The following is a 27884-nucleotide window of genomic DNA, read 5'->3' as shown; positions in this document are numbered from 1 at the left end:
TGCATTTTCCTTAGCTCTTTATTTGTTGCATGTGGCGTTGACATGTATTGTTGACTACCACTGTAGGCAGTAAACACTTAACATATAGTATACATACATATGTATAAATACATACGCCTATGAAAGATACATTCACCAGAATGCCACTACTTGCCTGCCCTGCGCATAACCAAACCGGTTGTAGCTGCACATAGATACATATGCACATACACACACACTCATACTCATATACCTGCTTACTCACCACTCTTTGCCCTATACACTTCTGCTGCCATTCGCCTTCGTTGCTTAGTGTTTTTCGCTTACGCGCTCACTACCTGCCTGTATCTGCAAGTAGCACTTATATGAATATTTCGTTCGCTGTTTATTTGAGTTGTCAATTCTCAGCGCGCTCATAAAAAATCTTATAGACAAGCTATGTTGTTGACGCTGAAAAGTTATCGCTTCTCGGCCTTATGGCTAAGATCAAAGTGTAGTATCTGTTCTTATCAGCTTAACATCTGATAGATCCTCCATCGGAGGACAACAAATGTTAAACTGATTTTTGGAAATGGGCGGAGTGTTTTAGGGGCTTGCTCCACCTCTGCCGCGGGTTGGCCCGGTATTGCAGTACCACCGGGATTTCGGCCCAAATTATTGAATACATACACAAATAAAATAAGAAAGCAAAGAGGGGAATATGTAGGCTTGAATTTATGAAATTCTTAGCTGTGTTGTTTAACATGTTCCATTTACTTATTAAAATTTAGTCGAATATTTTCAAAGTTGAAATTCTTGGGGTGAAATTGCCTATCATACAGATGTTTAGTTGTACCAGATTGTTGTAAATTTTTTGTATGAAATCCTAAGAATTTTTTGAATATGACTCTAATAAAAATTTACCTCAACAAAATAAATTTTTAATCAAATCAGATGGAGAACTAATTAAAAAGAATAAAGTAATTTCCTTTAAAAATAAGGAAAACATTTTTTTATATGAAAAAGTAATTATTTTTTCTTATTTATACTTTTATATTTTTCAAAAATTTTTAATTTTGGAATTTCGTAATTTTTTTAATTAAAAACAATTATTTTCGAAAAGTTTTTGAAATATTTTTTTTTTAAATAAGAGAGAAACGAAGTATTATTTTCAATTAAATTAATTAAATTTTTTTTACCTCGTATTTAAAAGAAAAATTTCAAAATTTCTTTTTCGAAAATATTATTTTCAGAACACAAATTTTATTTCACAGAAGAAAATTTTGAAAAATTTAATTTTTTTAACTCAGATCTTAAAATTAAAAAAGATTTTTCGCGTAACAACTTAATTAAAATTGCATTTTTCAAAATTTTATTTTTTATGTTTTTGAAATTTTTTATTATTTGTAATTTTTCATACATTTACACCCATCAAAGCAGTTCTTAACCACTTTATGTGCATTTGCGTACATTTGCAACACACAGTGCTTACTCGAGTTTCAAAAAGGGCGCTCGTCTTGCACGGTACTTCCATTCGGGGTTCGAAGCCCTGCGTGCGGACGCATTGCGGTGTTCACGTTCAACTTTAAATAAATGACGAGGCGAATCGCTTCTATTTTATTCGAACGTTATGGATGCTCCAGTGGGGTATGGCTTTGCATATCCAGTGCATAATTTTTGTAATATGAGATACGAGCTGCCAAAGTGCATTGCTTTTACTTTCGGGTAGCTGCGTGGCATGAGAGCGCTCGATCTCGTCTCAGTGATATATTAAACAAAAAGTCTACGATTTAATCCGGGTTAGGTATTAGAAGCAAATGAAGCTAAGACTTTGTTCATAATTGAGATTCTTACTAATTTTTAAAGTCAATCTAAGTAATCATTCCTGCGTCAACGCGCTCTCGTCTGTTTCAGGGTCAAAAATTTATTCCGCATCAAAAATTAATGAAACTATTTCACGGATCACGTGGGAGGCTCATGCTTTGCTAACGAGCAACGCTTGCAAATCATTGAATTTTATTATCGAAATGGTTTCGCGCTTTACGTCCGATTTATGGTCTACGATTGATCGTCTGTTTTAGTTTTGAGGCCATAACGCGACGCTGTTTTACTGTTAATCGTCGATTCTCAAGTACGAGTTCCTGCGTCAACGCGCTCTCGACCCTCTATGAATAATTTGTACCACCCAAAAACACTTGCTCGTGACCAACAATTACCACCGAAGGCCTTTTCCAACATTTTGAACGTTTCGTCACCAAAAATTTGATTCCGCACTCAAAAATTAATGAAACTCTTTGTTGAATAATTTCAAAAAATCGCCGAATGCGCTTTATGTACTTCAGAAAGGCATTCCGATAATTCTCAGGTCCATCCAATTATAATCTCAAACTTGATTGCATGCTTTTGAGCTGCAAATATTTAACATATAAACTCTCTTATCATCAATCTCGGTGTTTCATCACTTGAAAGCACTGCAAATTGACAACATATTTTACACGTTTTGCTGATTTACTGCCTCGCAGCTCAAAAGTATGCTAAGTAATATAAGAAAAAGCGTAAAATAGTCAACCCAAAAGCTTTCTCACGCTACGCTGCATCACGTTTCTTCGCATTCGTCTTTATTAAATCTTTTTTAGATCTCACTTTGTTGCTATTTCTTTTGCCTCGTTGCTTGACCCAGAACTTTTTAATTATAAAAACCTTTTTAGCCTCGGTTCACGTTTACTTCGTACTCACATTATTTACAAATTAATACGGCTTATGTTTATTGCTGTTGTTGTTTGTGAATTATTAATTTGACGGGCGTTGTTTGGCAGGAACAAATGAAAGTTTGCAGCGCAAAAAGGTTCGTTTGTGAAATTTGGCAAGTGTGATTTTAGGCGCATTTGTTTACAAGCACGAGTTTTTTGTGCGCATGCTGCGCTTTATCTTTCGTTTATTGTGAAAGTGTTGAGGCGGTGAAGCATCTTTACATTTTGTGAGACTTTTACTAAAGCTTGGCGCACAAAAGTATGCAGTGATAAATAGCAGCAGCTGTAATCCCTAATTATTTCTGGTTTCTACAAAGTAAACGGTAATTGTCGCGTCTAAAGAAAGCGTTCTACTTGTTTGGTGAACAAATTTTGAAGGTTATAAAATGTGTTGCCTACCTTTAGGCTGTTTTGTAATTAGTGAATAGAAATCAGGGTAACTTAAATAATTTACTTGCACGTGCAAAATTTGTGATTGCTTAAAAAAAATCACACGGTTATAAATATTTTATAGTAAAAACTTAAATTTTTTATAATACAAAATTATAATTTGTTTTTATTTATTACTAAAATATTTTTTTTATATACAATATACCACAAATACAGAATTCTTAAAGTTATCTTGAAACATTTTAAATGATACAATAAATTTATCCCATAAAAAAAATTGTAAAATTTTCAAAAAAAAATTTTAAATAAGAAACAAATTCAAAAAAAGTTTGATGTTTTTCCGAGTAAAAAATCATATCAAAAATGCAATATAGCAAATTAAAAAAAAATATAAAATTTTCAAAAAAAATTCAAAGTTTTGAAGAAAATATAAAATTTTCAAAAAAAATATTTAATGTTTTTCCGAGTAAAAAATCATATTCACATTGCAGTATACCGAATTGAAAAAATATATATACGATTTTAAAAAAATATTATACAATTTTGAAAAAGAAATTGAGAAATTTTCAAAAAAAAAATTTTAATTTTTCCAAATTAAAAAAATAAAAAAATTAAAAAGAGATTTTGAAATTTTTTCTTTTCAAAGTCTATTTACACGTATTATATAAATTTACTAGCGCAACAATTTTTGTAGAATATGAAAAATTTTTGCAAAAAAGATTATACAATTTTCTAAAAAGTATTTAGAAATTTTTTCAAAACCAAAAAAAAATCGATCTAAATATTTATATTTACTTTATAAATTTACGATATTTTTAATTTTTATTTAAAATTTCTTATATTTTACAAAAATGTGGCAGCTCGAAAACTGTTTTAAGATTAATTAAAAATTTTTGAGATTATGCAACTAATCTTACATTTAAATATATACAAGAAATACACATAAAATACAATTCTACAACTACAAATTCACTATTTCCGATAAAAAATCTTCAATATCCGTATGACTGGCGCCTCGAACAAAACCGAAATGAAGAATGCCACACCGAAGGAGGCCACCGCATTCCCCAGAAAAATTGTCATTACGAAGAGGTTATTCAGATGAACGACGCCACTCATGCGAAACGATGTGATTAGCATTATGACTGGGTGTATGAGGTAAGTGCAGTAGGTGAGGCGTGAGAGCGGCCAGAGGCCACGATAGGAGAGTATGCGATTGGCGGTGGGCGCAATGCCCCAGCAGCAGGACAAAACGATCCAGATGAGGCCGACGCCGAATGCTGCAACACACAAAAGCCAACAAAAATTTATAATGTAATACACCCCTCGCGCTACCACTCACCTGTGTGGCCGATGCTAACATAGAAGGCCGTCATGAGACGACCGAGCTCGCCGTTCCACACGCCGAAAATGATGATCGCCAACAGAGACCAGCTGCCCAGCCAGAGTAGGTAGTGGGTGCGGTTGCTTAGCGGCGGTGGTTTCTTCACTTTGTAGATTATGAGGCCGGCTAACATGCCTGTGGGTTGGAAGGTGGAATAAAATGAATTACGTAATATTGAAATTTGCTGAATTGACAATAAATTAATATAAAATAAACAAATTTTTATTGAAAATTTATAGATATTTAAATTAAATACAGAAAATTCAGTACTAAAAAATGTTTAATAAAAATTAGTACTAAAACTTAGTACTTAAATTTTACATTACAAAATCGGTACCAAAAATTTTCAATAAAATGTTATTTATGTTAAAAATTTTTGTACTAAAAAGCAGTACCTAAAACTTGTGTACTAAAAATTTGTACTAAAAATGTTGTGCTCAAAATTTTGTATTAAAATATTTGCACTTAAAAATTTTTTAGTACTAAAATTTTATTATGTTTTATATTGTATTAAAACCTTAGCACTTAAAGGTTTTTCAGTGGCTAAAATTTTTGTACTAAAATATTTTAGTACTAAAAATTTTAAATATCACATTTTCATTTACATTACATACACATTACATACATTGCGAAATAAAAATTTGAAATTTAAGGTTTTGTGCTAAAATATTTATGCTAATTTTTATATTTTTTCCTGTACTAAAAGTTTTGTACCAAAATTTTGTGCTAAAAATTTTGTTCTATAAAGTCGGCTTTTTTTAGTCAAAATTTGAGCATAAAATTTGTAAGAGAACCTTGAGAAATAAAAACCTGAATTTTGAAATAGCTTTGTGTTAAATTTTGGTACTAAAATGTCGGTACTGAAAGTTGTGTGCTAAAACTTCTGTACTAAAAAGTCTGTCTACAAATTTTGTACTAACTCTTTTTTTAGTACTAAAAGTGTTAGACTCCAAATTAGGCTGAGCATTGAATATAAAAATCACTAGCGCCTAGAAGTATGCCAAACATACCCATTATATAAGTACCCACGCGCTGCCATGGCTTGTCGTAGAGAAAGTCGAATGATTCAAATGGATTGGCCACCTTGTGTGTATAACGGTAATGCAGTGAAATGATGCCCGATATGCCCCAAGAGCTCAGCAAAAACGCGCAGACAATGATTGCGGTCGATTTGAAGTACCTAAAAATAATACACGGACATACGATTAAATATCAAAATTTTTTTTTAATTCAACATGCTTGCACTCACCTCGTGGAGAGCACCAACAAGAGCGAAGCCATCACAAAGAATTGCATGTCATTAGCCATATACCAACTCCAGATCATGCAAATCTCACTCAGCGGATAGAAATTATTGATGTAGAGTATATTGCGCCACCAATAGCTGCTGCAAGTGTCGGCGGCAACATTCGGCTGAAAGACTGAGTTGTTGAAAGTTTGGCTGCAAAGAAAGTGAGGTGGTTTTGAGAAGTAGAAAGAGTAGAAGATCACTTTTGAAATGTTTTTGTGTCAAGAAATAAGCGCTACGTAATTCTAAGTGGTATTACAGTTTTTCACGATTTGCTTACAGCAGCCTAAATGTAGGCAATATGAAATCATTTCAAGCCCTCATGAGCATTCTCTTCTTAATATGACCTTGTGATAACAATTTCTCATCAATATTATTGATTTGCATAATGCTTCTCGAAGAATTTTGCACATGCATTATTGATTTAATTTTGTAATTCTCATAAGCATAGCTTCGGGCGTTCTAGAAATTATTCAATATGTATGCAATGTAAGCTTTACGCATGCCTGTGTTTGTCTGTGTGCACATATTAATTGAAAACATCCTAATTGATTATCATTTTTGCAGCATTATTGTTGCATGCCACCAGGCGCTTAACCACAACAATTACAAACTCAATCGTTTCAATGCAGCAATTAAAGCTTAACAAGCATTTCAAATATTTTGCAGAAGACGCAAGAGGTGGTATTATGAAATATGTGTACTTTTGTTGCATAATTTTACGCTGTGGCATGTTGATTGTATCTCTGCAGAGGAAACTCATTAATAGCGGCTTTTTTTCTTAAGTCCTATGAATATTGTTTTCAATTACAATTAACAAATCCTATTTAAAAAAAATTAACATACTTTTAAGCTGAAATTAATATAAAATGAAGTGGTAATGGTTCATACAAGTGCTTTTAAATATTAATTAAATGAAGGAAATTCTGTTAGTAATTAGAAATATTCAAGAGAGATAAGTTAAATTTCGTTTTTGAGCATTTATGTAGCATACTTTTGCGCTTAAAATATTGAAACAATAAGCAGAAGTTACTAAGAATTACAGGAATTGGTTCAAACCAAGCATTTTTATATGAATAATGCTTTTACAATAAAACAAAAGTTTTAAAACCTGGGTTAAAAATTATTTTTAGCATACCTTTAGGCTGAAAATCCTTAGAACATAAAAATAATTCATAATCAAGCCAATCACAAAATAACGATATAACAAATTCACATACATAGGCATAAAATTTAGATTTTATTAATTCTTATAGCATACTTCTGGGCTTAAAATGTTGAAAGTTTGAATAGGAATTAAGCAAAATGGCAGTAAATGGTGCATATAAGTATAATGCTTTTTTAATGTAAAAACTTAAAACACTTGGTTTAAAAATTAATTATTTAGCATACTTCTAGGCTTAAAAGTGTTTAAAGTTCAAAATAAATTATAAATGGTCAAGGCATTGTCTAAAATATGATCAAAAATAAACAAAATAAATCTTTAAGTTTCTGAAAAATTTCGTTGCATACTTTTAGGCGAAGTTTTTTTTTTAACATTTCCATACTCGCGCGCAGTTTAAGTCCTGTAAATGTTAACATACAACTTACCGCTTAAAAGAATATAAGAACCAACACTTTTAAGTCTTGCAGAGTTCTAGGCGCTTAAGTACGTGTGTCTCACTTACCGCAAGGCGAAATCGTTGAAGAGTATTACAAACAAATATGCTGGTGTCAAGCGTATATAACGGTAAAGCAATACGAAACCAGTCTCCTTCATGCTGCGTCGCAAAAATTGTCCAGTATCATCCGGATACTTTTTCTCCTGCTTCAAAAAGATCAACGTGAGCAGGAAGCCGCTGATGAAGAAGAATGTATCAACCGAAAAAGTGGCGTTACCCACAAACTGATACCAAATTGAGCGTTCGACGATGTTGCGTTGGAACTGTGGGCACAAACAAAAATGAAACGAAAGTTGTTAGCAAAGTTAAATAAAAATGTATCGAAGAAGCGAGAGATGGGGAGAGAGGTAGTGCAGGGAAATAAAGCAAGTTCTCAGAATTTTCTAAAACAAAGTCATGAAAGCGGTAGAGGGATTTACAGATTTATGGAGAGTGTGGGTGCGTAAGCATTTCTCAGTTAAGTTGAAGAAATTACTGTGTGTGTGTGTGTATTTGTATCGGTGGCTGTGTTAGTGTGGGTTATGTGTTTTGCTAACTTAAGTGCTTGTAAGCAAAATATTTACTCTATTTTCACCGATGGTAAACATTTGCAAATACGTATGCACCATTATTGTCCACAGCACGGAGAAGACACGCAAGCCATGTACGCAAGAGGTTTGTTGCTAAGCGTGAGAAAAAGAGCACAAAGAAGAAATAAAAATAATGAAAATTAAATATACAACAGAAAACAAATTTACCAAAAGCAATGCTATTATTGCAAACTTTTACAATAAACTGTGCAGCATCTAACAGGAATAAGTCAATAAACAAAAGCCTGCTGGAGCTTTACTCCAATGCCTGTAAAAGTTCCGAAATATTATAAGTTACTTATGCCTTAAAGCCTTTTCATTGCTTGTTCGCTTTCAACGTAATTTTTCTGCGATTTTCGGCTCAAAAGCTAAACTTTTACTACCACTATGAGGCAGGTTGCCCAAACAACGTAATTTTTTTTGCTCAAATTATGCTTTAACATGCATGATTGAGGTGTACGCACTTTATATAAGGAAATATTTACTTATTTCTTAAATTTCCTTCAACGGAAATTTTTAAAATTGGAGTTTTTTACTAAAAGTTGAGCAAAAACAAGGCAATGTAGCTTTGAAATAAAAATTAAGTTGTTTTAAAAAAAAATCCCTAAGGGAAATTATAGGGAAATTTTCGGCTCATAAATTGGGAAATTTTGAAATTAAACATTTTCTTAGGAAACACTTATTTAAAAAAATATTTACTTATTTCTTAAATTTCCTTCAGGGAAATTTTCGGGAAATATTGAAATTACATATTTTCTTAGGAAACCTTATTATAAAGAAAAATTTTACTTATTTCTGAAATTTCTTTCCAGGTAAATGCCACTTTAAAACGAAAATATAGTTCTTTTAAGGAAATTTTGCATTACGAATTGCCATAGTTAAATAACTATTCACAACACTGTCGTCGAAAATCTGACTTCTAAAACCTCGTTTTTGCCAATTTTGCTTAAAATTTCTAATTTTGAACTTGCTGCTAAGTCTGCACATATGTAATTCTTCTATCTTCAACTTCTCAACAACTTCCACATCTTCTAACAAAATCAGCTTACCTCTTTGTTCTCGGTCATATTTAGTATGGTGCCGGCGTTCGTTTGAAATGCAAAACATAGTAGAAGCTGTTCATGCAAACCTGCAATGCACAAGCACAACATTTTGATTGCAAACTTCAAAGTTCTGCGAACAAGACCCTCCACACATGCAAACATCATAAGTACTTACTCAATTGCTTCTTCGCCTCATACGTGCTGCTCGCACCCACACTGCTGCTCGTCTCCAGCCGATAATCGACCAAATGTGATTTTCCCACTTCCGAAGCTGACAATTCGCCGTTCGGGCGGCGCACGCTACCGCCGTTGCTGCTACCGCTGCCACCAGCACCATTTGTGGATGCTGCAGCTGCGGCGCTGCCATTGCTATGCCCATTGGCATGTCCTGCAGTAGTACCGTTGTTCGCCATTTTATTGCCATTCACGTCGGCCTCAATGTCAAGCACATTGTTGTTCTCGTTCAGCGTGCTCATCTGATAGACTTCGAAGGCCGGCGTTTGGTGGCCTCTCCTCGATTTAACGCTACCACTATTTGAGACATTGCTGGTGTAGGTACCCGCAGCGCCAGCATCCAGCGTCACAATACCACCTGCGGCTCTGGCAGCAATGACGGCATCAATTTTCGCGCTTATGGCTGGTATGTGCGGCGTGGTGAGTTGCAGTTGATTCAATTTTGACTGATACCAAGTGGCTGTGATGACGAGCAGCAAGAGCGTCAACATGAAACTTCTGGAAAAATCAAAAGCATTGAGTTTTGTTAATTTCCTATTATTTTTTAATTTACAAAATATGTTATGCAATTTGTTGAAGGCGAAAACTTACAGAAATATTTGAAATTTTAGCTCACGCCAGTAGCTAAATAAGCCGGGTACCGGGCGCACATGCAATACTTGTATTATCGTGTGGTTATTGCTGCTGTTGGTGTTGTTACTGTTGTTGTTGTCATTGTGGCCGATGCTTTGATTGTGTTGTGCATGCATGACAGCCGCGGTATTTAATGTGACTAGCATTTGGGCATGCGGGTCTAATGTGAGTATGGCTTGCACGTCATGTGCGCTGCAGGAGCGCGGCAGGCATTCGCCCAATTGAAGGTTGACGTTCTGGTTTGGAAAATGTCGTGTAGGAAACATTAATTTACTATGTACACTATGTGTGAATGTACTATATGTACATATGTATAAGCACAGGTAACTTTTTTATTTAATTACCGCCTTTATATCTTTTTCAAAAATTTGTTTAAGTGCACAAATACACGTTTTTTAAATAAGTCTCACAGTATTTTATAAATAATACAGCGTATTTGTAAAATTTCCTCTATTTAATATTTTGTGTCAGTCAGTCACCTATCTTATAAGAAAAAGGCTTTCGTTAATTAAACTAAGTAAATATACATACACACGTTGTTATAGTACTTCAAATACACCAAAATATAGCTCATTTATAAAATTTCCCAAATTGGATATTTTCTAAAAGTGCTCTGTGGAGCAGTTTATAAGACAAAGGTAATTATTGTTATTTAAATTTGAGCAAATATACTTTGTTTATAAAATTTCCCTCAAGGGATATTTTACAAAATGTAGTTTTTTATATAAAACTTACAAAAAGCCCTCGAACAATCCAAAATATAGTCTGTTTATAAAATTACCCAAAGGGATATTTGTGAAATGAATAATATAATAAATATAAAAAATAAATTTCTAAAATTACGAATTTTATTATCTTAATATTCCTACTTAAAGTTGTGCAAACTATTTTGTAAGCGTCCTTTATCAGTACAAGCTCAACCAACTCACCAATGCCTGTGGCATCCACAAGCGTAACGCCACTAGTGCCGCATAAAATTCAAATTCGAAATGTTTACGCTCATCCGGATTTAATTGACGATTTAGTTCATAGCAAAAGTTCTTCTGACCCAGCCACTTGTCATTGCCAAAGAATAACTGTCCACGGTAACGACCGGAGGCATCGTAAGCTGCAAGAGAGCAATTTCAATGAAGAAACAGTGATTAAAAGAGGTGTTAAAAAAGATAATAATAATAAAAACGCAAAAATAAGAAAAAATTAAGAGAATGAAAATTGCAATATTCTCCACCCTCTTCCTTTTACTATTTTCGTATTTTATCGCTTAATTTCGCGCGCTTGTTGTTAATGAAATTCATACATTCCTCCGTCCGCTTGTTTGGCTAAGTGGCTGACCTAACGGTGGCAACAAAGTAAACAGTTACTGGAAATTGCAGATTTCACTGCGACTAAATAAGTGCAATTTTATTACCAGCAAGCAACATGGACGGACACTCCCTCTCGGCCAGAGTGTGTGCATGAAATTGGTCTGAAGTACAGTCAATTTTGTTGTTGCCACTGTAAAACGGTAAATTGATTGTTAAATTGTGAACGCTTAAGGGCGAAGAAGGTATGGAACAGTTGAGAGAAGATGCGGAAAAGCTAAAGAGAAAATTGTAAGAGAGTGAGCATATGCTGTAAAATTAAGTCATTATGGAACAGTGCAACTATGGCGTTACTCGTACTAATGTAACGGTACTTTAAAAGCACTTACAGCGTCCATACCTCTGGGTTCCTTTCGAGAAGATATCTAACCTATGGACTCTGATTTCTTTTAACAACTCTCTGTAATAGAAATGAAGTCCAGAGACTGAGATTACTTTAATCCAGTGAATGTTTGATTCTGTTTTGTAGGTTAGGAACCCTCTTAACTCGAACGAGGTCAGGATGCGTCAAACTGAATGACATAGAAAGTCTATGGGAGACTTTCTATCTCTTCTGGGGTCCCCATATCAGCTTTTGGCTAAAACTTATGCTGTCTTCCCGAGTTATCGAGTCGTCAACTCGGAAACTTCTCACTATTTAATAGCTTTTAAATATATACTTTTCTGCGAGAGGCTTTTTGTTCTCTTCTTTAACATGGACAGTTTTTCTAAAACTTCTACTACTCCGTACCTTGAACTGCCAGCTCAGGAAACCACTCTGTTTGATCCCCTGATGAATATATGTATATCAAGATCTCAGCTCAGGGAATTATAATTAAGTGCGGTTAACTATTTTGAGAAAAATCCTCTTATCTGCTGGGGTCCTCATACATACCAACTTTACTTCTACTACCTTCCCTTCCAACTTCCTCTTCCCTTAGCTAACTGATTCTCATACTCAAAAGCTGAATACGGGAATACTCATTATTTATTTATTTTCTCAATGGAAAATCATTAAATACTCATCAATCATGCAACAATGATTGCCGTCCTTTGATTTATAAATTACCCGTACACGCCAAAGCCGGCAAGGGAGCCCACATTGTCGCGTAATTTTCGAATCTCATTTCATTAGCACACAGCTTTTAGCTTTTACAGCTATTTTGGAAAATTACAGGCATTGTTTATTATTCTTTCGCTTGATTGAATTACAAACTGGCGCCTGTTGCCTAGTAAGCGCTGACCTCATAGTAGAGATCATAATACCGATTTTGCGATTTAGATATTTTGAAAATCACTTCGGGACTGTTTCGGTACTTAACGTTTAACAGTTATTATGCTTTATTCGTAATGCATTGATAATTCTATGAGAAGTGGATTCCCTGGATCCCGATTATACTTCGGGATTGGTAATTAAAATAGTATTTTTAACATGTATTATTTTCATATCATTTATAACCAGATTTTAACTCGAAATCCCGAAATTCATAAAACGGGATCCCGTCAATATTTCGGGATTTGTAATTAAAATAGTATTTTTAACACGCAATGTTTCCATATCATTTAAAACCCGCTTTTAATTCAAAATCCCAAAATTCATTAAACGGAATCTCATCAATATATCGGAATTTGTAATTAAAACAGTATTTTTAACAATCAATGTTTTCATATAATTTATAAACAGATTTTAACTAAAAATCCCGAAATTCTTAAAACGCGACCCCGCTAATATTTCGGGATTAGTAATTAAAATTGTATTTTTAACACGCAATGTTTCCATATCATTTAAAATCGGCTTCTAATTCAAAATCCCTAAATTCATAAAACGGGATCCCGTAATTATTTCGGGATTTTTAAATTTAACCTAAAAAGGACGCCCGTATAGCCATAAGCATGCATATTTCCGCCATAATTATACAGACACACTCAGTTAACGCGCTTTCAAAGCATTAGAGTGACCGATGCGCGCCTGAATTTCGCATCCGTGTAGGTCGTATGGCACCTCCTCAATCAGTTTTACTTATTCATGCCATTTTTTGTTGTTGATTTATGCATTCGTGCGAAATAATTACCAGCATACTACGGCCATGTGAATTTCGCATTCAATTGACTGTAAATTCATTTGTCCGCACTGATTTATATCGAGGACTGTGCACTCGCTGGTCGTTAGTTTAAGGAGCAGGGGTATGCGTGGTGCTTGGATACGAACAACACGCACAAGGGCTTGATTGGTAAGTGGACGGGGCAGCGATTTTGTTAAATGATAAATGTAATGCGGCATTAATGGGATTGATGAGGCTTCAAATTCCGCTAGCCCGCCACCTCGGACTGCTTGGAGCTTGCTGTGGATTGGTTTGAAGCCATAAACACGTTGATAATAGAATATGATGGACTTTAGGCCAATCAAATCATATTCGAATATAATGATAAGAGTATAATAAAATGAAACTTAATGAAATGAGTATTTAATTCGGTAGTGGAATTCGGATTCAATAAGTTCAAATAAGCGGACATGATGGGAGCTTAAGGTTAGATCCGCAGTTATTCTACTAAAGTTAATTTTTGGTTCTAGAGTTCCAATAGACTATATATTCAGAATGGAATTTTATCTTACTTTCTTCTCTTCTGCGCCCAGTTGAGTTAAGTGATATGCGGGACAAAATACTTCGGGTACTACTACATATTTGGTTCTAGAGTTCCTCGACAATACACATATTTTATCTTACCCCTCTGCGCCCAGTTGAAATTGCCATGCAGACCCGTCAAATACGCCTGCATCTCGAGTCCACAAGCGGTGCTCACCTTGGTGCGTATCTCAGAGGCCTGCCAATAGAAGTGGTCATACAAATTGGTGATAATTTGAAAGGTATTTGCAGTCTGGAGACTAGCCGCCGTCGCATTCACTTCACCCACAACTGGATCTGCGCCAAAATAATGACTTATACTATTGAAATTATTGCCAGCATTCTTCGGCATCTCATCTTCTTGCTTGAGCAGCTCACGACCCTTCTTCAAAGTTTTATTCTTATGCACCTTAAAGATGTGTGGACTTATGGTGGCCACAACATTGGGTGTGGTGATAATCGGCGCAATGGTAGTGGTGGTGGTGGTGCTCACCGGTGTGGAATTCGTCGTGGGCAAACTCGTCACCTCTGTGGTGTAAACACTCAGCGTTACTTCGGTCGCCGGCACACCCGCCAATGCTACACCACTCTCGATATCCTCGAACGGCAACACGCGTTCGCTGTAGCTGAGCCCCGCTTCATCCGCATTGCGCAGTAAATGCTTCTCCTCGGCGCTAAGGTCACCCTTCTTAACGGTCTCATGCTCGAGATCCTCCAAATCACTTAAATTGAAGTCGAAAGTCACTGGATGCAGCTCGTATTCCTTGAGCGGCCGCGGTTTTTCATAGTCGGGAAAGATCGTTTTGTCCAGCAGCGTGTAGGGTTTCTTCTTTAACGGCTTCACCGGCAAAACTTCGTGTGTATTGAGCACGAGTGGCCGCTCTGTCGCGCTGTGCAGTCCGTGCACTTCGTGTAATATGGTAATGTTGTTGCTGCTGGAGAAACGATGCGGCACGAAGTGACTGCCCGAGCTGGCGGTGTCTCCCGCTGTCGTTGTGTCGGTTTTATTGATATCCTTGGGTTCTGTGATGGCGTTTTGCCGCGTTGGTAGGCAGCACAGTAGTGGTAGCAATAGTAGTAGCGCGAATTGTGGTTTGGAGGGGAGTATGCTTGGTGTAGAAGTTGTCCTAGTTAGCGCTGACTTGGTTTTGAACATTTTGGTATCGGCAGTAGAGTAGTTTTTGTTATTTTTTTCTTGTAATTTGTGTATTTCGTTGACTGACTTTTTTTACATTTTTTTCACTGTTATTTTAAGTACTTTTGCAGAGTTGCAATTTTGCTAAACGGCTTTTTTAATTCACACATTTTTATTCAAATTTTCAGTCTAAATACCGTTATCAGCGATATTTTTTAAAACACTGAAACCAATAATTTTCGGCACATTTTCAAACTTGTTTTTTTGGATTCTTGATAATTTTGCCGTTTAGTTAGTTAGTTCTTTCAAATATTTTTGAAAATTTTTATATTTGAAATTTTTGTTTTTAATATTTTATTTCTTTGATGTCTTTAATTTACAACACTGAAATTAACTTCTTTAACTTTTAACTTTTACACTTTCAATTTTTTGTAAAATTTTAAAAATAATGTCAAAAGACTGTTCAGCGCCTGCGGGTAGACTGTATAATTTTTAATATCACACAAACAGTTTCAAACTTGCGCTCAGCAGAATTAAACACTATAAATTTTGCATTAAAATTTCCAAAATCTATTTTTTTTTTAATTTATTTTTTTTTTTTTAATTATCACAACGCCTAAGGCTAGGCTATAATTTTAACAACACTTTAAAACTTTCTCCTCATTATAAATAATTAAACAGTATTATAACATAAAATTTTGATAACGCAAGAAAATTGTTATTAAAAATTGTTTGGTTAGTAAGCCCCTGTGGATAGGCTATATTTTCTAAATGTTTCACAAGTTGCTTAAAACATACTCTCCGCAAACTTAAACATAATCAATATTATGCTAATATAACTAAAATTAACCATGTGTAATATTTTGAGGTTCACAGCGCCTAAAGATAGGCTATAATTTTAACAAAACTTTATAACTTTCGAGTTATTATGAATAATTAAAGAGTATTATAATAAATTGTATTTAGATAGCGCAAGAAAATTATTATTTAAAACTGATTAGTTAGTACAACGCCTGGGGATAGGCTATATTTTTTAAATGTTTCACAAATAGCTTAAAATATACTCTCAGCAGCATTAAACTTAATTAATACTATGCTAATATGACTAAAATAAAACATTTGTAATATTTAAAAAATCATAGCGCCTAAAGATAGGCTATAGTTTTAGCAAAACTTTTAAGTAGTCTTATAATCGTTTAAGTTAAGAATAGTTATGGAGTAGAAAACAAGTTTAATTGTGGCAACTAAAGAAAATTGTTGTATTCAATTTGAAATAATGCTGCGCCTGAGGGTTTGCTTTGATTTTTCAAAATATTTCAAAAATTGTTTAAAACTTATGCTTAGCATCAGTTAATACAATAAATTTTTTATTATTATTTTCAAATTGCAGTTTTTGGAAGATTTAGAAATTTGTAGCGCCTAAAGAAAGGCTTCAACTTTAATAAAATTTTTAACTTTTTTCTTATTAGTTTAAACTAAGAATAATTATAATAAGTTTTATAGCAAGTTTCACTGCGATAACGTCAGACAATTTTTTATTTAGTTTTAATTAGTGCTGCGCCTGTGGGTATGCTATAACTTTTTGAAATTACTTTTAAATTCCTTGATACGCATCAAAAAGCGCAAAGCCTATAAAGCATAAGACTACTTATATGCTTCCAGCTGCTGTATATTTAATGTATATATTGCCTTTTCATTTCTTTCCTTCCATTTGTGTGTGCTTACAAACACATATATTTTTTCCTTCCTTCATTTATCTTCATCACACGCCGCATTCGTAATTTATGAATGAAATAACCAGTTTTACGCTCGTTTTGATGGCAGCGTCGCATGATTTAAAAGCGGAATATTAATACAAATCAAAAAGGCAAGATACAATAACAACAACCAGCAATAAATGTCTTGACGCCAACAAAAGCAGGAAATGCGAACAGAGATGACTATAAAAGCGGCAATTCGCGTTTTGTTTTTCATTTTTACTCCACACTTTCGATTAGATTTTAGTGGCGCTATTAGAAACAACAACAACAGCGAAATAAAGCCTCAGCTGCGCATAAGCTAAACCAAAAGCGTAAAAGCGAAGCCGCAGTAAAGAGCGGCATGCGAGAAGTGCGAGTGCCAAAGTGTGAAATCATGCTGAAAGGAAAGCAAAAGTGTTGCCACACTGCGTAGCAGCCAGCCAGCAAGTCAGCTGAGCCGCACGCGCGTGAGGCATTTAAACGGTATGGAGCGCGTTGAAGCGCAAGAGAGCGGCCGGTGTGCCGCCGTGCGATGCGGTCGGCAGCGGCATTGCGAAAAAATCACGAATGCGCTGTAAAGAAATCAGGTATAAATGCAAAAAAAACATAATAATAAAAAAATGCAATAAAAAATTGAAATTGCAACGGCACATGCTTAACCTGTTTCATTAGCGCGCGAGCAGCGAGCAGCGCTGCTTTTGCTTTTGTTTTCGTTTTCATTTCTTGCCACTTCATTTAATTTCATTTAATTTTTATTTTTATTACGTTTTTCACATTTCGCCCAGCGGCACACTTACAGCTGCAACGGTGCATTAAGCTCTTTCGCGCATTTTTGTTTTTACTTTTCATCCTCTTCACATTCGCATGCCTGTTGCACGTGCGATTACGCGATGCTTTTATGCGATTGTGCGATTAACCCAAGTGCATTATGTAAAATAACTACACCGTTAGAATGCGTCATTGATTTTGTAGAAATTTTTCAAAATTATATACATATTTTGCAAATATTTGAGTATTTTTATTTTTTGAATAAATTAAAATAACTTTCGAACTTAATTTTTTTAGCTCAAATATTTTTTTTACTAAAGTTACATATTTCCACAATTTTGTACAAGTTATTTAAATTTTTTTTTTTAAATTTTTTTTCCAAAATTTTGTTAATTTTAATTTTTCAATTTCAAACTTTGTCAAAGCTCAAATATAATTTTTTTAATATAGAATAAGCTAATGATTTTGTACATATTTTTTAGAATTAGAAAAAATTTAAATTTTTTATTTTTTTTTAAATAATTTGAAGTATACAATTTTAAAATTTTTTTCAAGTCCAAATATATAGAAACTCGCTCCAAACAACTCCAATGGCGGCTCTTGAGTTGGTATTGAACCTGCCACTTATAGATCCCTTCACTGAAAACTGCGCAGCAAAATCGGCGCGACGACTACTGGCTGCGCGAGAATTTATATATAGAACACTCAAAACATTTATACGGATGGCTCGAAAATGAACGATGAAGTTTGTGCGGGGATATACTGTCCAGAGTTAGGCATAAAGCAGTCTTTTAAGTTGCCGGACCATTGCAGTATATTTCAAGCTGATGGCTTTGCTATTGCGAAAACCACGGAGCTGGCCTTTAATGCACCTGGAGGCAATTCCAGAGTCAACATCTATGTAGACAGCCAAGCAGCAATCAATGAAGTAAGCTCGTATCACATATCGGCCAGAAGTATTTTGGGAAGCAGAGCAGTAGTGTAAAGTCAAGCCAAAAATGGTGTTCGGCTAATACCCGAAAACGTGATCAACATTGGGAAACCCATGCATTGTCTATACGACAATTTGGACAGAAACATGTTAAAGAAAATCAAAACCCGATGTAACGAGCTACCTGGGTGCAAGACTGCAAAACTCCTGTGTAAAATGCTAGCTGGGAAGAACACAAAATTCCTATTGGCCTCGATAGAAGAGATTGCAGGAACATAATCGCCACTTGTCCCGTTTCTCCCCACGGTATGGTACACTGGAGGAGGTATCGATAGTGAGGCCATATAGTCTGTTAAATTTAAAGGATGACTACTCCTCATGGACTTAGTAACTGAAATCCATCTGGAGGACCAAGACATTTAAGCGATAGGCTCTTAACCAATGCTGGTAGAGAAGAGGTTTAGGAAGACATATTCTGCACGACTGGAGTTTAGCAATGGCTGCTTGTTAATCCTTCCAGAAACTAATCCACTGTCTTTTTTACTAATGTTTACAAAGAACTAGCGGTTAAAGAGATTTACCTCATATTTTGAATTTTCTACCATTTTTGGCAGAGTGTTGCCTTTTATGAACCAGAAATTAGTTCAGAATTGCTATTTCTGGACGACTGGGAGTTTAAGCAATGGCTGCTTGTTAATCATACTGAAAACTAAGTCACTGTTTTATACAAAGAGCTGCCGGTTGGAATTTGAAGTGAAGTGAATTTGGTCTGTCTTTGAGTGTATCTTCATGTCAGTTCTAACTTAAAAACCTTCATAATCACAGTTGTTATCCACTGATTTTTCTAACGTGAATTTTTTGTATCGCAAGTTTTTCGAATAAATTTTCTTTAAACATGAGCCTTAAAGTATTTACTTTTTATATTATTCTTTAGTACACTTTTGTCACTTTTCACTACAGTTTTCGGAAGTTTTCTGCTATACTATCGCCAAAACCAATAAAAACGAGTTAATTTTTCTGCTTTTGTGGCAGAGCGCTTAGAAAATATAAGAGAAACAAAAAAAAAAAAAACCAAAAAAATAAATAAATAAATACGGCAACAACAACAACTATGATAAAACGACTGTGCTGTTATTTATTGCCAATATGCCATGTTGCATGTGGCATGTCGCTGTTGATGGCTGCAATATAACGGTGTGTTGTTATGATAGCTGTCACTGTTTTTGTGATACCTGTCTCTCTTGTTGTTTTGCTGTTGCAATCAGAGTGATGCCGCTTTACTCTATTCACCTGCACAAGCAGTTTTACTAGCTTCTGAAAGTTGCTGGTTCTGCTTGTCGCGGCCGTGATAAGCGTGTTGACCAAAAGCAGATCACAAGCGTGTTACGCCAGTGTGAAGAGGCGATATTAAACAAAAATAAAAACAAAACGCATATTTGCAAAAAAAAATTAATAACAAAATAAAGGCTGAGAAGACAGTAGCACCTTTATTGTGTATGTGTGTGTGTATGCACAACTTTATTTACGACTATTTTAATGTTGTTTTTTTCTCCGTTTTTCCTGGTTTTTATTGCCAAATTATGCAATTTTATGGATTTTCCCTTTTATTTTTTCTTTAGTTTATAATTTTGTTTTCTTGATTTTCGGTTTATTTATTGATTTCGTGAGATTGAAAATTTTCTCATTGGAATTTAAAGTGATATTACGTAATACAATTTTGGACTAAACTTTAAAACAGTAAAAATTAATGTAAAAAATAATATTTACTTTATATTAATTAAAATTAATTTTTTATTTAAATAAAATTATACTTTTAATTAAAGAAAATACTAAATTAAATAAATAATTGCTTTGTAAATTAAATCATTTTAATTAGTAATGAATTCAATAAAAAAAGGGGAAAAAATAATTTTATTTCTTATTAATTAAAGTTAATTTTTTTTAATTAAAATTATAATTAAAAAAAGTACTCAATTATAAAAAAGGTAAAAAAATTATTTTACTTTTTATTAATTAAAATTAATTTTTTTAATTAAAATTAGAATAATTAAAGAAAATACTCAATTAAATAAAATAGTTGTTTTGTAAGTTGAATTATTTAAATAGTTTTCATAAAGAAATTAATTTTTAATTTAATTTAATTTAATTTAATTAATCTTCAAATTGACGACAATTCTTTTGTAAATTAAATTATTTTAATTAATATTTAATTCAATAAAAATTTTAAAGAAAATCATAAACTAACAGTAATTGTTTTATTAAATTTAAATACCTTTTTTAATTGAAATGTTAATAAAAAATTATTGCTAAAATTTTTTTTTAAATTTTTTAATTTTTTTTTTTCAAAAAAAATTTTTGTAAGAAAAAAATATTTTAATATTGTGTATTGAAATCTTTTATGTTTAATTTTTTTGGTTAATTATTTAATTCCACAAAACTTTATTTCAAAAAAAAATAAATAAATATTAATGGAGAATATAAATTAAAATTAATTTATTGATGAAATTTCAATAACAATTTCCTAAATTAAATTTTTATTAAAAATATCTATTGTAATATTTAGTTTTCAGAAAAAAGATAATTAATTTTTCATGCACATTATATTTTGCTTATTAAAATTCATCTCTTTTTAATTAAATTATTTTTATTAAAATTTAATTCAATAAAAAGATTCTTTAAATGGGAAAATATTTTAGTATTAATTTTTATTAAATTAAAATTGACCTTGTTTTAATTAAATTATTTTTATTAAAATTAAATTCAATAAAAAATTTCTTTAAATGGGAAAATATTTTAGTATTAATTTTTATTAAATTAAATTTAAGTTTTTGGTAAAATAAAATTGTATTAATAAAATTTAAATACATATTTTTGAGGGAAAAAAATTAAAACATCAATTTTTTTTATTATTTGATTTTAACAAAAAAGGTTTAATATAATTTTTTTTATTAAATTGAAAATATGTTGTAATTAAAGTGAAATTTTAAAAATTACCAAAATTAATATAATTTTGTATGAAATTTTTGTAATAATTATTTTTGAGTATGTAATATAAATAAAAATAAAAATTTGATTTTATTTTTAATAAATTTTATAATAAAGATTTTCTCACAAATTACAATTATTTTTTTTAATTAAAAAAAATTACAAATAGTTTAAATTGTAATTAATCTGTTTTTAATTAAATATTACAAATTATTTTATTTTATTCAAAAATATTAATTTTATTAAATTAAAAATTAAAAAAAAAAATTATTTCAATAAATTTTAAAGTGTTTAAATATATTTTTTAAATTATCAATTTTCTAAAAACTAATTTGTTTTTAATTAAACTTGAGTCACTACATTTTTTTTGAGTAATTCGCATTTAATTAAATTTTATTAAATGTCATCATTTGTGGCAAATTTGTTAACATCACTCGCCTTCATAGGCGAAACTTGTTTCTTGTTTACACTCATATGCTGCTGTTGCCTAATTTTTATATTATATGGGTACATATGTATGTATGTATGTACATGTGGTTGTTTTTTTTTCCTGGCGTTCACTACTTTTGGTCATTATGCAAGTGGCTCCCGTTTGGCAAGTGTTTGTGGCACAACTAGCAAATTACGTAACGGAAATTAGATAGAGATGCGAACAAAAACAACAAATGTTTGAAATTATTTTAAAAATGTTGTAAATATAGTAAAAATATATAGGCATTTAAAATTTTGTGAAATTCAGATAATTAAGTTTGTTTTAATTTTTTAATAAAAAATAATTTTTTTAGGAAATTTAAGGGGGAAAAAACTAAACATAGATTGAAATATTTTTATTCTCTTTTAAATTTTTTTATTTAAAAATTAAATAATTTTAAAAAATTTCGAGCTCAAAAAATTATTTGTAATTAATTTTCTAATTAAAAAAAAATTATTTGTAATTAAAAAATTTAAAACAATTAATTAATTATAAAATTACGTCAAGATTATTACGTAAGAATGATTTTTTAAATTAATTATTTTTTTTAATTTTTAAACTCGAAATTTTTTACAATTATTTAATTTTTAAATAAAAAAATGTAAAAGAGAATAAAAATTTGAAATTAAATTTGAAATTAAAAAAAAAATTCCTTGATACCATGAATTTTCAAACTTTAATAAGAAAATTTGAGGAAACAACTAAAATTTAACATTTTATTCCAAAATAAAAAAAAGTAGTCTGAAATTTAAAAAATTTTTATATTTAATATTTTTAGAAGCATTTAAAGTTTTGTTAATTAAATAAAATTTTTCAAAACTACACGAAATTTTTTCTTACGTTCTTTCTTATTTTTTTCTTCTTTATTTGCAAACAAATCCAAAGAAATTAAATAAAAAAATCAATTAAAATTAATTAAATAAATAATTAAATATTTAATTGTTAAAATAATTTAATTAATGTAATTAATTTTTTTTTATAAACTAAGTGTACAATATAATAAAAAGTGGTTTTCATAGTTATTTATATATGCATATATGTATATTTTTTAATTAAAATAATTAAAAATTTGTTAATTTATTAATTTTTTGAATTTAGACATTTATTAATTTTCAGACATTTTTTATCTTTTTCGGACACATTTTTTTATAACTTTTTGTACTAAATATTTTTTTAAACTTATTTTTAAATGTATAATTTTAATTGAAAAAATGTCAGCATTTTCATTTAAATTTTCTTTTTTTATTATTCCAATTTTTGTTTAAATATTTCCGTTACTTTTCACAATATTTTCACTAATTTTTTTTTATTTTCACTATATTTTTTATAACACTTTTTCTCAATATACCTTTGACGTTCAATTTTTACAAGCCCCAAAATATTTTTTCAAATTTTTAAACCACTTTTCTTAGGAATTATTCAATCTTTAAAAATTTCCCAAACTTCCATTGGGTTGAAATTTACATAACACTCCACATTTATATTTTCTTTTTGTTTCTTATTTTATTTTTATTGCACTCCGTACCGTTGTTGTTATAATACAACAAATTCCAAAACCACAGTTAAACACCGTCTTTAGTGCCGACTCGAAGCCAACCGCTCGGATGAAAGTAAAATTCGCAACTGAAAACTGCATCGACGCGCAACGATCGAGCAACAGCAGACATTAGATCGACCAACACCGCAGCTAAATCTTTGTTACATTATTGTTGTACTTGCCCACCTATAGCTGACGATTGCAAGTTGGGCTGACGGCCCAAAACGAGCTTTGAACTATGAGCAAAAACAGTAAAAACAAAAGTCTGGAGCTACAGCACACGCCATGTCGGTCGATCGGTCGATAGGCTCGTTCGGTTGTTGCCTGCCGTTTGACCAGTCTCGAGTTGTTTGGCAATTGGGTGACCGGACGAGCACCACCGCCGCCGCCTTCTTCCTGTCGCGACAACTTCTACGCATTGCTACAATTTACATTTTCGTCTGCTTTAATTCATTGATTTGTGTCTACAAATTTTTTATCCATTTTGCATGATCGGTTATTTGAGCGTTTGATCAGCCGTTTGATCGTTGTTTCTCGGACTCTGTGCTCTTGGTTAGTCGTAGTGCGACAGCTAGATCAGTGGATCGATTTTGTGTACAAATTAAGCTGTCCTCATTCAATATCGGATCCCATAAGGAAAGTGTATTTCGTTAAGACAAAAGGCTCTCGCAACCTTCTTCGATTTTGCCATAATTCATGATTTGTACTACTGCTTCTACCTTTAAGTCCATTTTGTCCAACATATTTTAAATCTCTGAGAGAGAATTTTGTGCAACATTGCTGTGATCAGTAATCTCCCTCTATATAGTATCTGTTTGAATTTTAGTATGGAAAGACCGCCTGTTGTTTCTATAGCGCAGCATTCCCAGTCAGATACTGGACCTTTCGGCCTTTCCCCTTGGTTTATATGGCATACCTTCCAATTTTATCCTCTAAATCTTATAAGGCCAGATATATTGTCATAGTTGAAGATCTAGTTTCCCTCTATTGTCATTCCTTTATAGACCTTCAAATATTTTCCAGACTGGTTGGCGATTGGATACATAGCTTGGATCCTCTTTTATTAAAGTAGTCATCATAGCTCATCTATCTATGATTCTACTAGACCTAGGGATTTCTCGTCTTAAACCACTGCTTTAAGATCTCTCTTAATCGAATTTCGCTGAAAGAAAGTTCCTAATACTATTTTTCAAGCTATTTAGATACCACTGATTCAGAGCTTGAGCTTGGAATCAACTTGATCTAGGGATCGTATCTGCCTTAAGACCTTTTTTATTCGAAGTTTGCTCAAGAAAACTTCTTAATATTATTTATTACTATTGTTTGTACCTCTGTTTCTGGGTTTTGAACCTCCACAACTATGATTCCAACACGTAATAGAGTTTACTATTTTTTAAGCTACATAGATGCCTCTGATTCTGGATTTTGGACCCCGAAATCCATGATTAAATCGCTATCATCAATTGTGTAAAGCTTATCCATCTGTTGTCCGTGACCGCCTTTCAGAGACCTTTATTTAACTTCGATCCGTCTCTCCGCCCACTTTTTCTTTCGTAGTTTTCCTCTTGTCATAGTTTTTCATTCACACTTCGTCTTTGCTGTGTCTTCAGCGTGTACCTTAGTCGCACCTTAGTCAATAAAATATACGCTTGGCTTCGGACCTCGCCTGTTCTATTGTTTATCTTTGCCTTGCCTCTTTCGCCCTTATGCTGCCCATACGAACATTCCACACAACCAACTAACCATTCCCAACATGTCTTCTCCATTCACCGACTGCTTTTAAAGCGTCCAAATAAATAAATTTACATCACTTTGTTGCACTGGCTTTTTACCTCCAGCTAACGGCTGCAATTTGAGCGCTCGAAGTAGACACATACTTGCGACTGAAATTGCAACAATCGGCTGCCAGCAACAAAAAGCTATTACAATTGCAACAAAGTGCTTTTGTTGCTTTTTTTCGTTTCGTGTTTTGTCGGTTTGTTTGTCCGTTGTCTCAGTTGACATGTGTTGCAACCGCATGCAACTACACTTTCTGGCCACAATTGTCTGACTACTATCTGGTTGGATTAGTGGAAGCCAACCGCTAGCTAACAAGTGGAAAACAGACCAACATAAAAAAAGTATAGTAAGTATCTGCATTGAAATTAGAAACAAATGAAATTAAAAGTGAACAACAGACGAACTCGTTCATTTGATATTATTAGAAAAAAGTATTGAGAAAGCGAAGGTGATGTAAATAACCGTGGTGGGCGAGAATGGCTTATTTGGGGAATAATTAAAGATAATTGAACTTACATGCTGGATTAATGTTGTGTCAGCTGCAGAACATTCCATTCTTTTCCGTTTTCTTGTCAGAAGATTTCCTTCCTAAAATAGGCGGACGAAAGGTGTGAAATGTCATACCTTGTTTCCGAAATCTCTCGCTTCGGAGCCAGTTCAATCTTTGAAGATCTGAATTCACCCAGCTCATTCGACAATCGTTTGATCGAGTGACTAATAATTACAGAGCTCTGTTAATTTTGCAGTTCCGTAATTCCCAGTAATACGAGAGCGTTAAGACCATTTTGGGGTCTGAAAACCACTGAAATTTCGCTAAAATTATGTTGTGGTCCTTCGAACCTTCGACAAAATTTAAGATTACAGAGAAGAACTCTCCATCCGGTTCTACATTGACCGCAAGAAACTCTCTAGTAGTAGTTCTTAAAGCTCGAGCTCGTTAATTTTCAGGCCTGAACCGCTTTCGGGGAAACTTTATCATAAAAGTGTGACCGCAAGGGGAATGACAATTGCAAGTTCGAAGGAACTACAGTTTGCAACTTAGAAGAAAGTATCAGATTTACGTTTCTTGAAGTGTCGGAAAACCAAATTAACTGGGATAGGCCTGGAGCTAACGTCAAGATTTCCGAACGTTGTATGAGTAATTTATAGCTTCTCGAGAAAAGGAGTGGTATAAAGATGGTTTATGGACTTATAATAATCTGACCTAGTCCTGTTTAGCCTTAAAACAAAATTGAACGAGACGAGAACTTGAAAGTTTTCTTTTGATATCAAATTGGAAACCTTATAATTTTTACTTCTCAGCCATTTTACAGTCAGCTTTATTTCAAAAGACCACGAATCATCTTCGGAGAACGCACCGGAGCTGGAACTTATCCTGGTTCAAACATCTTGTTGATCCGCAGATGTGTCTATACTGACTGAAGCATAATTAGTTCCGAAGCGTCCCAAATATTGGTCGTATCTTCTTCGATAAAACTTCAAGTCGTCTTCGGAAAACGTTCCGGAGCTGGCACTTATCCTGGTTCAGACATCTTGTTGATATTATTATTAAATATTAAATATTGCTAGTATCTCCTTCAACAAAACTTTAAGCCTTGCTGGACCTTCCAAAATCATAAAACCATCTTTCTTACCATCTTGTCCGTTGGGTTCCGTAGTACATTTACTCTACTTGCGATTATTTTCTGTGCAGCACAAATCGTATTTTGGTGAATGGCTCACAATTCGCTCCGAAAAAAGAACCCACTAGAAGCTTAAAGTGAATGCCAAGTAGACGTAAGCTCAAATTTACATTCACACAAAACTCAAATATGTTATGTTTTCCAAACCTCAACAGACTGAAAAGCTACGCAAATAGTTACTCGAAACCAGTATTTGCTGCAAATCAGCGTCCAAAGTGCCAAAGTACAAAAGCTGCAATAAGAAAACTAAATCAAGAAACTGTCACGGTCGTTGAACTCGCTGTGCAAGCAAACGAAGGTTGACTGCCACCAAGACACTTAGCCCCAAATGCACGAAGACTTTGCTCGCTCAAATGCAATTAACTGGCGGCTGATTGCGACTGCTGATTGCCAACAGCGCGTTTGGGCTTGGGTTCTAGACACATCGGTGACTTCGCCGCTTGGCGGTTTTGTTGGTTAAACTTCGGCGTCTCATCGCCAGCTTCTGTATTGTTTGTGAAGATCTTATGTAACCACTTTGCCGTTTGTTATTGTGTGACTTCTTTGTTTTTCCCCATTCACACCCTTCTATTGTTGATGCTTCGACATTGAGCCTTGGAGTTGGCAAAATTTGTACTTCTTTTTGGGAATATGCTTCGCAACGACCTCTCCTGATGGTCACGGTTAATTCGTGATACTAACAAGATGCCATTCTCTCAACGCGCAGTGAGGAAGATATGCTGACGAGTTGCTTGCTTTGAAAACATGATTTAAGGCGCGTGGGAGGCACACAATAGTGAGTTACCTAAAGTTTTACATTTGTTGAGCAAAACTCAATATTGTCTTGCGAGGTATGGTCTTGACACGAGATATGGCGAAATTTTTCACAAGCTTGTACTGACCTTCATTTCGTAAACATCTGACAGATATTTGATATGCTTCAGTCCAAAACTCAGTCTTCAGCCTGAGTCCAAAATTTAATTTTCTTTTTCCATGTTCCGTT

General features: G+C 33.1%; 1 protein-coding gene and 2 non-coding genes across 3 annotated transcripts; 2 read left to right on the top strand and 1 right to left on the bottom strand.

The window, feature by feature from the left end:
* Positions 1-439: 439 nt before the first annotated feature.
* Positions 440-637, top strand: LOC126760841 (U2 spliceosomal RNA). The gene has a single exon (XR_007667261.1). It is a non-coding gene; the product is annotated as a U2 spliceosomal RNA (small nuclear RNA).
* Positions 638-1459: 822 nt separating this feature from the next.
* Positions 1460-1681, top strand: LOC126760855 (U11 spliceosomal RNA). The gene has a single exon (XR_007667274.1). It is a non-coding gene; the product is annotated as a U11 spliceosomal RNA (small nuclear RNA).
* A 2278-nt stretch (positions 1682-3959) lies between these two features.
* On the bottom strand, positions 3960-15377 carry LOC126760599 (uncharacterized). Its single transcript, XM_050476353.1, has 11 exons — positions 13977-15377; positions 10840-11018; positions 9869-10146; positions 9219-9775; positions 9050-9129; positions 7995-8093; positions 7438-7694; positions 5732-5923; positions 5493-5662; positions 4441-4617; positions 3960-4378 (listed from the first exon to the last, which is right to left on the bottom strand). The coding sequence occupies exons 1-11, from the start codon at positions 15028-15030 to the stop codon at positions 4071-4073; spliced, it is 3351 nt and encodes a 1116-aa protein (XP_050332310.1). The 5' UTR covers positions 15031-15377; the 3' UTR covers positions 3960-4070.
* Between the last annotated feature and the right edge of the window lie 12507 nt (positions 15378-27884).

This window comes from Bactrocera neohumeralis, chromosome 5 (genome assembly GCF_024586455.1).
Source record: "Bactrocera neohumeralis isolate Rockhampton chromosome 5, APGP_CSIRO_Bneo_wtdbg2-racon-allhic-juicebox.fasta_v2, whole genome shotgun sequence".
Classification (NCBI taxonomy): domain Eukaryota; kingdom Metazoa; phylum Arthropoda; class Insecta; order Diptera; family Tephritidae; genus Bactrocera; species Bactrocera neohumeralis.
Note: the sequence above shows the minus strand (reverse complement) of the source record. Positions and strands in the feature narration are given on the sequence as shown.

Bases quoted from the DNA above. Each gene is read 5' to 3' on its own strand.
- LOC126760599 (XM_050476353.1), bottom strand. From the start codon at position 15,030: ATGTTCAAAACCAAGTCAGCGCTAACTAGGACAACTTCTACACCAAGC. The intron at 11,019-13,976 runs GTAAGATAAAAT...GCTCTCTTGCAG, and splicing joins TTTCAACTGGGCGCAGAGGG to CTTACGATGCCTCCGGTCGT. The intron at 7,695-7,994 runs GTAAATATTTTG...TTGTGCCCACAG, and splicing joins TTACCATCGGTGAAAATAGA to TTCCAACGCAACATCGTCGA.